At 38.4% G+C, this 13,890-nt stretch overlaps 1 protein-coding gene across 5 annotated transcripts in view; it reads left to right on the forward strand.

Moving 5' to 3' along the window:
* The window catches only part of Etv1 (ETS variant transcription factor 1), an 86,551-nt gene that overhangs the window by 44,029 nt on the left and 28,632 nt on the right, over positions 1 to 13,890 (forward strand). For all 5 annotated transcript variants that reach the window (XM_059279395.1, XM_059279398.1, XM_059279396.1 and 2 more), the window contains 3 exons: positions 3,941 to 4,070; positions 6,881 to 7,069; positions 10,907 to 11,154. In XM_059279395.1, coding sequence (XP_059135378.1) covers positions 3,941 to 4,070; positions 6,881 to 7,069; positions 10,907 to 11,154 — 567 coding nt within the window. The remainder of the gene's footprint in view (positions 1 to 3,940; positions 4,071 to 6,880; positions 7,070 to 10,906; positions 11,155 to 13,890) is intronic.

The raw sequence follows: 13,890 nt of genomic DNA on the forward strand, positions 1-13,890 counted from the left end.
GAAAATAAAAGGAAGTATGCATGTCTCACAGTTCACAGTTCTAAAATGAGAACAATCACTAAATTACCAGTCACTTAACAATGAATACCGAGAGTAAACTCTCGGGTTAAGAAGTGGTTAAATTTTTTTTGGAAGTGTATATTTTTAAGTCCCAGTATTTTGGAACTCTTAAATTTAACCACTAGACAAACTCAGTCATCATTAGTCAGACTTAAGACATGGTTTCAAAGGTCAAGCTTCCATCAAAGCACAGAATGCAAGGCACATCTCAAGTGTTCTTGCTGCCTCTCCCTAGAAGAGTTGATTCCTAGAACTGTGGGTCTTCAAGGTTTGCACAGGAACCCTCTTTGAGGAATGCCTAGGGTGAACTGTGAATTTCATACATAGATCAATGATTCGAACTCTATGAAGTCAGGAATAAAGTATCATTTGGAAACATCATTTCTTTGTCAATGAAATGAAGAGGCTAACTCACTTGATTTAATTCACTTGAAAAAGGAAAGATTCACTTTAATTAAACTACAAACAATGCCGATGCCTGCAGGTCTGTGTTCCAGACCCAGGGACGATGGCACTGCAAGCGGAATGTAAGCAGCCTCTGCAGCAGGCTGGAGCCGTGTTCAGCGAAAGTAATTTAATTAGTGTTGATCATGACTCCAGATGATGGTGATTTGATAAGGAATAATTTAGTACTTAACAGCCTTTTACATGCACCAACTCCATGTGGGAAGGTACAGCAAATTGCACGAAATGAATGTGCTGCTTTCTCTTGCGCTGGTGCCAATGATCTGGAAAAACCTCCTATTAGCAGCCGCAAAGCCTCAAGTCCTATGATGAAATATACCTAGCCAGCTTCCAGCTCAGCCCTCTCTACCAGGAGTCTCTACATCTCCCATGCAAATGGAAATTTAAAAAAAAGTTGTATACATGAAGTCATAGGTAGGGTCCCCAGTAATCAAGCAAGCTAAAATGAGGAAAATAAGAGAAACCTCATGTTCTTGTGCTGATAATTGAAGGCTTCAGTTTGGCTTTAAGTTTTATTCCTCACCTGCAGAAATTAAACAACCACAACAACAAACCTGAAAAAACAAAACAAACAAAAAAAAACAACCAAACAAAAATTCCTGGGCATCTTAGTTCTGTCCGGTTAGTCATTTGGCTTCTGACTAGTAAAGACAAAATGAACCCCTGGCCCATGGTGATTAACAGCCCCACATGCATAGACTGAAGCTGTAAAGATAGCCAAAGCCCCCCACTGCTAGAGCTGGAGATCTACAAGATGAAGAGCCTACAGGTGTTGGCACCTGGATGGATTTTTCAAGTGCTGATCTACTTGAATACAATGTACATTGTTGCTGCCAAGCCTCACATTGGAGGCAGCATTTGTCCAGTTATGATAATCCTCTAGAAATTTCTGTAACATAAAATCATTACACAGCCAGCTTGGTGACAAAAATTACTGGGAATGGGGCATTAATTTGATCGGGCTACAATAACGAAGTGTCACGTCCTGGGTGGCTTAAAAGCAGGTATGGTTTGTCTTAATTTTCAGAGGTTACAGAGCCATGTGAAGATGTGAACAGGGTTCTGAGGAATAAGAGAGGATCTGCTCCACAGTTCTTCCCCCAGTCTCTGTCACTTTCTTGTCAATCTTGGTTTGCAGAATCCTCAACCTTGATGTCTTCTTCCCTCAGCTTCATGGGATGGTCTCTAGAGTCCACATCTCTTGTCCACATCTCCCCTTTGTGTAAATGTGATGCTAGCCATGAAGTTACAGCTTAACTTAGAGACTTAATTTAACTGAGCCTCCGAACAAAACCACATACTTAACACAGAAGGAAAGCTTTACACTCCCAGTTAGCTTTGTTTTGGAAATTGCAGGGCTTACCTCCATAGCTGTGAGAGCATCTGTGTTTGTGGACCCGTTGGAAGGTACTTTATTCCCTGCTATTTCTGAATGTTCTGTGCTTGCAGATGCCATGCTTTACTGATTTACCTCCACCAATGAATATTTAAAACATTTTTAGTTTTCTTTTCATGAATAAACTTTCACAAACATTTCTACATACGTCTTTTGGGGAACATATGCACTCCTTTCTCATATATGCATGCACACATACATGAGAATACATATTAGTGTAATTACTAGATCATAAGGCACATTCATGTTGTACCTTAGCAGGTAGCCACACCCTTTTTGGAGATGCTTATACCAACCCATCCTCTTAGCAGCATAAATGAGAGTTCCAATTATTTTTTCTTCAGTATCAATATCGTCAGATCTTACATTTTAGTTTTTCTAATGAGTATTTGGTGATAATTTGTGCTTTTATTGGCAATTTCCTGATGAGCAAAATTTGATTACATTTTCACTTATTTTGTTATCCACTCTATCTTGCTATTAGGGTATTTTCTTTTAAGAACCACTTGGCCAAGTCTTTTGCCATTCCAGTTGGTCATTTGTATTGCTATACAACAATTCCTTCTATGTTAAATAAGAATTATTTAGCAGATCTTTCTCTTGCAAGCATCGTGGAATTTAGGCTTCTCCTTCGTTCTTCTAATGTTACAATTAAAGAGACAGTTTTAATTTTAGTAAAGCTTAATTTGCTTTTTTTCTTTTGGTTTAAGTGTAGTTTGCAAGTTGTATTTTATTAATCTTTTCATACCCTTTGTACCAAAAATATAGAAATATAGCATCTTAGGTCTTCACAAATTTTTATTCATGGAAATTAAATCTGAGTTCCCAGATCTTTAAGTTTCTTCTCTGAGGCAAATTGATTTAATAAAATGTAAACCTAGGTTTTAATTCAAGGTGCTAGAGATTTAGTACATGTATTTTGTTGTCTATGTTCACAGAGCTAGAAAATAATTAAGAAGTTTTGCCAACAATACCAATAAATATGTTGCAACATACATGTTTGTTATTCTACAAATTACTGAAAGAGTGTACACATATGTATCACATGTATACAGGAGGAGAAAGTTTTCTTAGTGGACACTGTGAATGCTTTTGTGGTTTTCTTTTGCATGGATCAGAATGTTTATCATGGACATTTAATAGTGAAATAAATCTAAAGAGAATATAGTGAGCCCTTGAGTGATCATCAGACTTTTAAAAACACAGTGAAATTTATTAGTTGGTTTTTTAGTCATAAAATAAGCACATTTATGTGAATATATGTATATAGATTTCCTGTAGTGTATATTTTATGACATAATCTATATTAAATTAAGCACAAATGAATGTACATGAACTGTAACTATGCTTTAAACACAGCTACACACTAAATTATATGAACAAGGAGAACACCATTTGATACAGAATAATTTTTATTACAGTTTCATATATCATATTTTATCTTCATAGTTTTGGTAAATAGATTGGAAGGTAGTTCAGTTTCTGTTGAAAAATAACTATCGGCCTCAAAGATGTCGGGACTTCTCCTTACTGCAGGCTTTCCTTTGGACCTACACCTAGAAGTTCTTTGTCATGAGCTATGAAATCGTTGCTACTGAAGCATTACTACTGAATAACACCTAAAGCTGTACTCCAGCCTTGACTCACAGTTGCATTTCTTTCTCTGTTTTAGTCATTGGAAATCTTTATGACATGTTTTCAAAACTTCTTTTCTGAAAACTGAGCTTCTAGAATTGTTAATATCAGCAAAGCAAATTACTACTGATTTGATTTACTTTAGCAGAAAAACATTTCAGGCTTGCATTTTGTTACACGCTATAAGCAGAAAGGGGGGTGTGGAGAGCACAGAACATTTCCAGAATCCTTTCAGCCTCATGGATTACCAAATTTTATTGTTCTTACAAGCATAAGTTACTATGAAATGTTAACGATACTTTAAATAAGAGAATAAAACAAACTAATAGACTTAATTCCTAATTGAATTGAATCTTTATATGGATATTTTTGTTCTGTTTTTAGTGGCTTTTCATGGCCTACCACTGAAAATCAAGAAAGAACCCCACAGCCCATGTTCAGAACTCGGGTCTGCCTGCAGTCAAGAGCAGCCCTTTAAATTCAGCTATGGAGAAAAGTGCCTGTACAGTGTCAGGTAAGCAGCTCGGTGCTCTTTTCGAGAGCAGCATTGCTTTCTGAAACAGAAAGTACAGAATGATATAACAATCTCAAGTCAATTTTATGGGTTATATCTTCATTCTATAATAAGCTAATTAGGTAATGTATTCAGCAGAGCTTTAAAGACCCATTTGCCATACAATCACACACGTTAGCGTCATCTTAAAGTAATAATTCTCATCTCAATCATCAGTTGTTTTTCTGCCGTACTGAAGCATCATGGGTTTGAAAGAGGGTCTTACTTGGCACCGGCACTTTTGAAGGTTCCCATCGGAATGAATGCATTATTTACTTTAGGTAAAGAGTTTGTCGGGAAAAAATACAACATTTGGCAAGCAAAAGCAGTACATTAGTTATCTGATAGGCTTTACAGATGATCTATAAGATGCATTCATGGACAATTGTAATAAAACTAGAATTTTATAAGGCCTAGCCAAGGCTATTATCTATTAAAAAGCCAGTTGTTCTTGAGAGATAATAAAGGGTGGTGCATTGGAAGAACATTGTTCATTTGCTAGAAAATTTCATAACACATATGTTCATTAAAAACCCTTTGTAGTGAATTGCATGCTTTTACTTTTCATCTTGGCCTCTAATTGCATTTAAAAAGAAGTTGGTGCTACCTATTGACTATTACTCTCGATTACAGTAGAAACTTAGTTCTTAAAGGGAGGTGGTTTGAGAACTTATAAAAATGATTTCAAATATGTGCACTGTTTTATAAGATGTATCACAATGCATTAGGATCCCGAGGAATCTTGTGTTGTTGCGAATACATCTCCTATATGCCCTCTTTCCCATCTGTGAGATGTAAGACTTAAGAAAATTAAATTATACCATCTCATGGCAACGGACCAATGTTGAGATCTTTTGTTCCCGTTTGTTCTTGAAATTTATTGTTTGATGTCTGACTTCCGAAGAGGCTCACTGAACTTATGGGGCAGCTTAGTTGAAACTACAAAGTTTTATAAAACATATCTATTGTCAAAGTGAACTATGGAAGCATATTGTGTTCACGCAAGATATTAACACACGTTTGAAGATTTAGTTTTGTTGTTTGCATTTTCTCCTTAAGGCATGTATTCACATCACAGTTATTTGAACATTGGAGAACTTCCAGTCATTGAACAGGTTAGATATAGGATTCTCTTTTCAATTCAGCACTTATCATTATGGTGACAATAAAAATACTATTTGATCCAATAATATATCTCTGATCCATAAATTAACAGTTGAGGAATTGGCTGACAGTTTGGAGGGTTTTGTGGAAACTAACATCTCTCTCAGCATATATGGTATATACAATACATTCTAGTACTTCCATCGCTCTCTAAATAATGTTTAATATAACAGCTTATGGGGGAAGAGAGTAATATCTTAGGATTATTAGTCATTTGTTTCTTCTTTATGGGAAAGACTCGACCAAGCCACTTTATGAAAAGAACATGCTTTTGTTCAGAAATATCAGTAAAGAACATATGTAGAACTAAACACAAGTGAATTTCATACTGTGTATAATGTGTTTTGATTAAATCTATTCCTCTATTCCCTCCCTTCCAGTTCCTCTCTTTTCTCCTCCACTAATTTCCCTTCCCAGTGTTCTGCATATGAGTACAGATTACTTTAAAGCTGGAGTAGATGTATGTAGCACATGCCCCTGCCCTTCTGGAAAGCATATGTAAACTTGGATATAATTCTGTTGTAGTAATAGAGAAACTGTAAGTTATTACACATTAATCTGACAGAAATAGCTATTTTCAAATGTCTATCACTGTATGTATATGAGATGAGATCTTACTGGGGAGCATTGGCTGGGGTGTAGAACTCAGTCTGCAGACCCAGTTGGCTCACAGAGAACTGCCTGCTCTACTATATTTAAAGGCATGCACCACCTTACCCAGTTCACATTAATATTTTTATTAGAAGAGTTAATCTAAATACTTTACACGGAAATATTTTTTGTTGTTGTTCATAAAGTAAAATCTGATTTTAGTAAGGTATTTTTCTAGATTAGAGACATTAGTTAAGTCATATTCCAGAGAGCCACACATTGGGAAGCAATTTAAATTCATAATATGAAACGAACAGGTTACTCTTTTTTTTTTTTTTTTTTTTTTTTTTTTTTGCTTTTGTAATTGAGAGTGGAAGTTAGTCTAAGCTAATAGGATTTTATTCTTAATAATATTATTTTGCACTCATAATCAAAGAAAGTTTAAATATATCTGAGACATTTTAATTTGCCTCATTAATCTTTATTATGCCACGTGAGGAATTCAAGGCCAAACATCATTTATTTAATATAAAACATCCACAAAGGCAACAGCACTGCCTTAAAGTTCTACCACAAATAAAGGCAAATCAAATATGATCTCTCTTATTAAGCTAATATTAGGTCTTGTTTTAAAATCTAATACAGAGGGAGAATTATGATCAGGTACTTAATGGTTTAGGACGGATCTGTCCAGCTTACTGAAAGGTATATGTGGAGAATCGATGGAGCTGATGGAGAGCCCTCAGCTGCAGGGAGCTTCCTTAACTAAGTTGTCTAGGTACTAAAAATTTGTGTTACAAATATTCATGTTGTTATATGATTTCATATTCTATTTTCCGTTTTGGGACTTTGAAGTTTTTAAGTTCTAGAATTAAAAAAAAACGACGACAACAACAAAAAATCCAAAGATTTTAGTTTCCTTATCACTTATGCCTAGGATATGTTTTCTTTCCGAGGATGGGAATCTTTAAAAATTACTCCAACGCAACCTGTTCTCTCTTTTGTTCTCTGGGTAGTGCCTATGATCAGAAGCCACATGTGGGAATGAGGCCCTCCAACCCCCCGACACCATCCAGTACTCCAGTGTCCCCACTACATCATGCATCTCCAAACACAGCTCATACTCCGAAACCTGACCGGGCCTTCCCAGCTCACCCCCCTCCTTCTCAGTCCATACCAGACGGCACCTACCCCATGGACCACAGGTAAGCGGCAGATGCCAGTTCAGACGAGACAAGGCCAAAGTTCCACCAGTGTCAGCTTTCATGGAGGCCATTACTCTCAGCTGCTGTGAAGAGCTATGGTGTTTTAAGCTAAGCATATTAATTTGGCACATCTGTACAAAATAGTTCTAGTAAAGCTTGCCCTGTCTTATCTAAAAGAGAATTTGTGGAGAAGATTTCTTTTATAAACAATTAAATTGGCTGCTAACAGGGAAAAATCAATCTGTAGACTGACAATTGACTATTTCTCCTTCACTTCTTGAATCACTTCACTCAATCTTCACATCAGATCATGCTTCTCCGTGAGGATATGTGTGCACTTGCTCTGCAAAGTTAGTAGACTGTTTTTAGTGGGTGGCTTATGAAATTAGATTTCTTACCGTTCATTGAATTATTTGGTTCTCCATAGTCCAAGTCTACAGAGTATAACTTACTGGATTAATCTGTTTGCTTTCCTTTTCAATGACTGTTTAATGTCAGTAGACCCATGACTGTGGACACTAAGAATGTGCTTCAGAGACAACTGCCAAATGACTGTCCCTTAGAAATGAAGATGGAGAGGAGTGTGGAACTAGTGAGCGGGCAGTGGTAGGAAATGGCTGACTTGTAGAGATGATGAAATCCAAGTATAATACAATGCTGGAGGAAGTACCACCTCAGTATGTGCGTTAGGACACAGGGTCCCTCTGCCCGGCTAAGTTCCTCCTGCCTACGTTTCTCCCTATAACCAGTTCTGTCCTGGAAAATCTTTAACAATAGTCTCCATGGGAGAAAAAGACCTTATCTGAAGTGTGTACTGAGTTGATGATAAAATACAACGTCATGTGTGACTGTCTTTTTGAGAGCCCTGAATACTAACTGAAAAAAAACGTGTGTCACACTCCACTAGGTAGTATCTGTAGCCTGCATTCAATTCTAAGAGCACAAGAAGGAGTGAAATCATTAGGAAATTCAGAGCTTAGAGTTTCTATTGCCTTTCTGTTTTCAATCTGCCTTTTAGTTGAAAAGTTGTATAATTAGATTCTTAATATAGGATTACATTAGCAATTGGTCCTCCCAAATCCCAAACATTTATCCATGAGCAACAACCATAACTGACTGAGGTACATTGCTGTAAAAATAGCTGATTGAAAGGACTCCTCCTAGTCCACAGAGGAAGCAGGTGAACCACAGGCTAATCTGGACATATAAAGGGACACTTTATATCTCAGTCTCAAATACAGCCCCTCCTTGCTATAAACGAAGAGGATGAAATCATACTTTCCCGTGTGAAGCCGAGTCACATCTTCTACCTTTGCCCAGGGACCCAGAGCCCCCATGCTTCAGTGACTAAATGTCTCCTATTGTCTTTTCCTTTGCACCCCGTAGACTTGAGAGGTATTTAGAGTGAAGGGCTGTGTGCATCTGTGTAAACAGCTTTGTAAATACAGATGAAAGAATGCCTATTGCAGGGTGGGCCATTAAATAGAAGCAAGCGCATTGTGCAGGACCAGAAAGAAATAGCGGGAGACATAAAACACTATCAAAGTTGCTTTTGTCCGCTTCTGAAGACCTCCCTGAATTTGTCAGCACCAAGCCCCCCACAATTCAAATGGGCACTGGATTATGGGTTATATCGTCTGCCCTCTGCGCAGGCTATTTCTAAGGCAAGGGGACTGCTGAGTAAGTAGTGCGCTTGTTTATAGATGACCTAACTGGAAATGCTTCAGCCAGATCCATTTTGGTCTCTCAACTTGATGTCAAGTACTTGAGACTGAGAACAGCCGGCCCGGAACTACCCGAGGGAAGCTCGGGGTCTTTTCCCAGTGCCCCCCCACTGAGTTTTGAGGACCGTACCAGCTGGCCAATCCCAGGAAAATCTCGGAAACCTTATGTTTCTGATGAGGATTTCTTAGAGGGCTCTGGCCAACAAATGGCAGTCCCTTGGTTATAAATGGCAAATTTGCTCTGGGAACAGATCCCTTCCCCAGATAGCCACCTCCAGCCCCGGCACCCCACCTTACTCTGGGAACGGTTTATAGCCAGCTGGCCTGCACTCTGCTTCCTCCCCTCAGCCTCCCTGCACACCTCAGGCCAGCCCTTTGGCACTTTTTCTTGAACCTACTGTGCAAGAGACCTGCCTGTTTCCCTCAGTGGTGCCCCCAGTGCATTAGCATACTGTCCTCCATCACCAAACTTTCCTCTCCATATCTTTCTCTTTCCCGTTGGTCAGTGGCTCATCAGAATGACACACAGACCATACATCTTGCTGGGAAGTGTGTCACCGACACAAATGTGGCCTCTAGCTAAGAACAAGTACAAATCAGGTTGCCTCGTAAAAGCCAGTCAGTGGCTTGCTTCCTTACAAAGCGTTCAGTGCAGGCATTATTAGCTTCCTTTTAAGGCTTCACAAGTGAGCCCGCTTCTTATTTTATCTCCAAGTTACAATTTTCTGATTCACTCCTTGACAGTTCTTAATGATAATTTCTGTTTCTTTTTTTGGCTAATGAAATAAGCAAGAGAAGGGAAATGAATGCAGTGCCAGCCAGCCTAGCTGTTTCACAATATCCGAGTTTCTAAGTTTATTTTGTGCAGGTGTAAGTGGAATTTCCATGCTTTTCATGGCAGCCGGTATACCTAGAGTTAAGCCCTGGCATGGAGCATGCTTCGAAATGCTAAAGCAATTGCTTTGCCATTCTTCGGCTTTTACCTTATTTTCATTTAACATTACTGAAATTAAATGCTAAACTTTCAAAATTAAAGTCTCATGAATGCTTTTAGTGTATGTGTGTGGGGGGGTTAATAGGTTGATATTTGCTTATGGATATGTTTTAGAGGTTATTTTTTAAGCACTCTGAGGCATTTTTAGAGTACTTTTAAATCTTTAATTAGTCCACATCTTTGTGGTGGGTCAATGATATTACGGCTGAGATCCACAGCACAGAACAGTTGTGTGATTAGCCAATCGTTACCAAGAACGAAGGAGCTTGGGCCTCACTCACTTCTAGCTCTCGGCCTAGGCCTCAGAGCTCCCCCATGCCTTGTCACAGCCTGGCTAACCCCAGACCTGCTCAACCTCTGTGTATTATTATCTTCATCTTTGGTGGTCGGCTCTGTACACAGGCTTAGTTATTAACCAACTCAATAGTTTGGAACTTGTGGAAGCCAGTATGTCCTGCGCTGCTGTTTGACAGGACAGAGACAGTCTTTAAAAAAGAAACATAAGCCCTATAATCCCCAAATTTATTTGTTACAAGAACACGTTGTTAATTTGGACACTGTTGAAGAATTTAAGGGCCTGCTGATTTGAGAAGAGATTCGGTTCTCTCACGCCTCCCGCACTAGGGATGGTTATGGAAGGAAGCCAGGAAGGAGTTTTTGTCTGGCTGCTGATTAGTTTGGTGACAGAACCTAAAGAGAAGGAGTGCGTTGGAGATCAGACCCTGTTGTTCCTGCTTTCTCCGACGTGTAATTGTTTGAGAACCCTTTCTTCCAGAAGTTATGTAAATGATCCAATTAGTTTAAAATTGGTCATTTTAGCTGTTAGGGTTCATATTTATTCAAAACAGTTCATTGTTCTACAGCTACTGGCAGTACACTTTGAATTGCATGATCTGCTGAAGTGTTTGCGATGGATGGATTGAAAGGGGAACACACATCATCATGTGATTTCAAAAATCATAGCACTACTGTTCTGAAAAACAGAAATCTGAGGTTCATTAAATCGGTTCACATTGGACTGTTTCGTATTAAACTGCTCCCTAGCAGTTAGGCATTGTATTAGTCCTTTCAAGACAATTTTGTGTTATCATCTCATCTGAAACACTCTCTCTTCTCCAGATTTCGTCGCCAGCTTTCTGAACCCTGTAATTCTTTTCCTCCTTTGCCGACATTGCCAAGGGAAGGGCGTCCTATGTACCAACGCCAGATGTCTGAGCCAAACATCCCCTTCCCACCTCAAGGCTTTAAGCAGGAGTATCACGACCCAGTCTATGAACATAACACCATGGTTGGAGGTGCAGCCAGCCAAAGCTTCCCCACTCCTCTGATGATCAAACAGGAACCCAGAGACTTTGCATATGATTCAGGTAGGCCTGTCCCTTGATGGAGTTCTATGTAAATCATCCTTTCTCCTCCTCTGCCCATTTGATTACTGTTGTCAGACTGGGTGGCTTCTGACCACTGCTTTGTAAATGGCGTCTTCTGATTTTATCCCATATGGTTATCAAATGACTTGGCCATGTGATGGTGATCAAAATAGTGTCTGGAAATGAAACCAGTTCAAAGAAGGTACGAAGCTTAATTTTACACACACTCAACCTAGAGCAGCAAATGATAATTTCTTTCTCGATCCTGTGTTTTCTTTCTTTTATTTTATTTTTTTAATTTTTCTATGGTAATGTTATTTAGAACCAATGCTTGCAAAATAATAGTCTTTTATGTTAGGCATTTACACTTGATAACTTCAAAAATGTTATTGTGGTCAAATATTCCAGTGGCCCTAAAGTAAGAATTCTTACACATTAGAAAGGGAACAGAAAAAAAAAAATCCAGGTTTCAGCTTCTTTCATAGGGTTCAGCTTTGTCTCAGAGAGCTAGAAAATTCTACTACATATCATCCATCAGAGGAAAGAGGTCTTCCTGAAGGTAAAGGAAGCTTAAAATTGACTTCAAGCGTTACTGCCAAGTTTGGCCATCATTTAATTTGAAACTCAAAAACTTACTAACTCATCTCTATTGAGTTTTTCCTGCTGTAAATCTGTGAAATTAGGACACAAGCTTTTTACACTTGTAGGTATTTTGAGATGTGTCAAATAAAGGGTATAAGGAGGGCACCGTACACCTGTAAATTTTTATTACTAACATTATTGTAGCTATTAGATGTGGAGATACTTGAGTACATCACAATTCCTTCCATCTGGATTCAAGTGTATGGACATCCTTTATGGAAAAACTATTGCACCCACTCTAGTAACTGCTGAGTTCTGCTTGAGGGGCCAGAAAGCTGCTTGCAGGTTTTAAGTTGAATAAAACCACCTGCTTTATTATGAATGTCCCTTAGAGTTCAACACAAGATGGCCCTGTGACTTAGAGGCTCTCCCTCAGCTTCTGTAAAGGATTGAGGATATTGACCACTATAAAGCATGCCTCAATATCCTGAAACCACAGTAATTTCCCAACAACACTGTGTTTCCTGTCTGGCTGACACTCGGAGGGCCTGAGTATATTTCACCTCAGGTTTGGTTTCTTGAGGGCAGAGCTTCTGTTTGTGACCCTACCTAGGTCCAGAGGGCCTACCAGGGTCAGCTGTTTAAGAGAGCATGGGGGCAGAACCAGAACTGCCCTTTAAGTTTTTATGTCTCGACTTGCTAGGTCTGGATAACCACTGGGTTGAGGGATAGGAAGATGTGTGGCCTAGTCGCTACAGAAAAATTGGTTCTATCCTATTCCAGGACTCACTTTAAGAGGTTTTTTTTTTAAAGCTATATTTATCTGGACTTTTGGGTTGAAGAAGGAAGAGGGAGAAAAAGAATAAATATCTATTTTGTAGATGGTTTACAATTTAGAAAAATAAGCCCATTGAATGAGGGCTGGCATCTTTGAAACCTGGAATTCTTCCTAGGGATTTGAGTTTAGAGATTGTTCCTATCTGCCATTGGATCTCCGTAATTAAATACCTTGTAAGCCAATGGACTTTACTGTAGGTAGGAAACATTTCTCTCTGTGAATTTCAAATTCTGTTAGCTGCTATTATGCTTATCTCTAACTGTATTTTCATTTGCTGCAGTACAGTTCATTGATGATTTTAAATAAGTATAGATCGAAATTATATAAATTAATACAAATAGTCAATCAATGGGACTTGTATAATATATTGAAAATTTTGCGGTTTTGCTATGTGTAGTGCCAAGAAAGAGTAAAATCAAACCTTTTTTGTGATTCTGTGATTTGTTCCACATGTGTCTCCTCATGTTTACATTGCAAACACAGATATGCGTAGTGTGGAATAGAGCATTTATCCTATGTGAACCAAGCAGGGAGAAATTGAAGGAGTCTAATGAGACACAACTGTAAGGGGTGGGTCTGTAAGAGATAATTGCATTACCTGTGGGTCAAATACAGTGTGGATGTTAGAGTCGGCCACCGTGTGTGCCTCAGGAGCACAGTGCTTGCCCCTCCCGAGTTCCAAGTAAAGGTCCAGCATCCTGCCTTAAGTGTGGATGTCTCTCCTAAGTGTACCATGTATCTTGCAGCTGGCTTGTAAAATGCTCCTTAACTTCTGAGAAGCTATTACTTTTATGCTACCACCCCATTATATTTTAAATTGGCACAGTTATCCAACATTTCTTAGTTCTAATTTCAGTTTTGCCTGTAGGTTTCAGCTTTATTTGAATAGTTAAATAGTAAAGATTGAGTTTTTGGGTACAATTTAAAAGAAAGCACTTTGGAATATGATTTAGAAGCAAATCACTAATCTGTTGGTATCAAAACGCATTTTGCTGCTCTGAAGTTGATCCTTTGTATGTGTCCTTATTGCAACCAGCAAAGATGACTTCTGGATATTTTGTTTGTGGTCATTAGCTCATTCGTCTTTCCCAAGAGCACATTAAACTACCTTTTAGAAACTCTAATGTATTTATCACTGAGTCACCACTCTCTTTCCTATTGGTTTTGAAACAGTAGCTTATTAGGAAATACTTTATATGTGATTTTAAAACAATAAAAAATGTGTTTTTCTAAGCAAATAATCTAGAATCTGTGACACGAAGTTATCACTTCAGAGGGATTCTAGGATACTTTATTGGTTAATTTAATGTACTATA

Source organism: Peromyscus eremicus, chromosome 14 (genome assembly GCF_949786415.1).
Source record: "Peromyscus eremicus chromosome 14, PerEre_H2_v1, whole genome shotgun sequence".
NCBI classification, from domain to species: Eukaryota; Metazoa; Chordata; class Mammalia; order Rodentia; family Cricetidae; genus Peromyscus; species Peromyscus eremicus.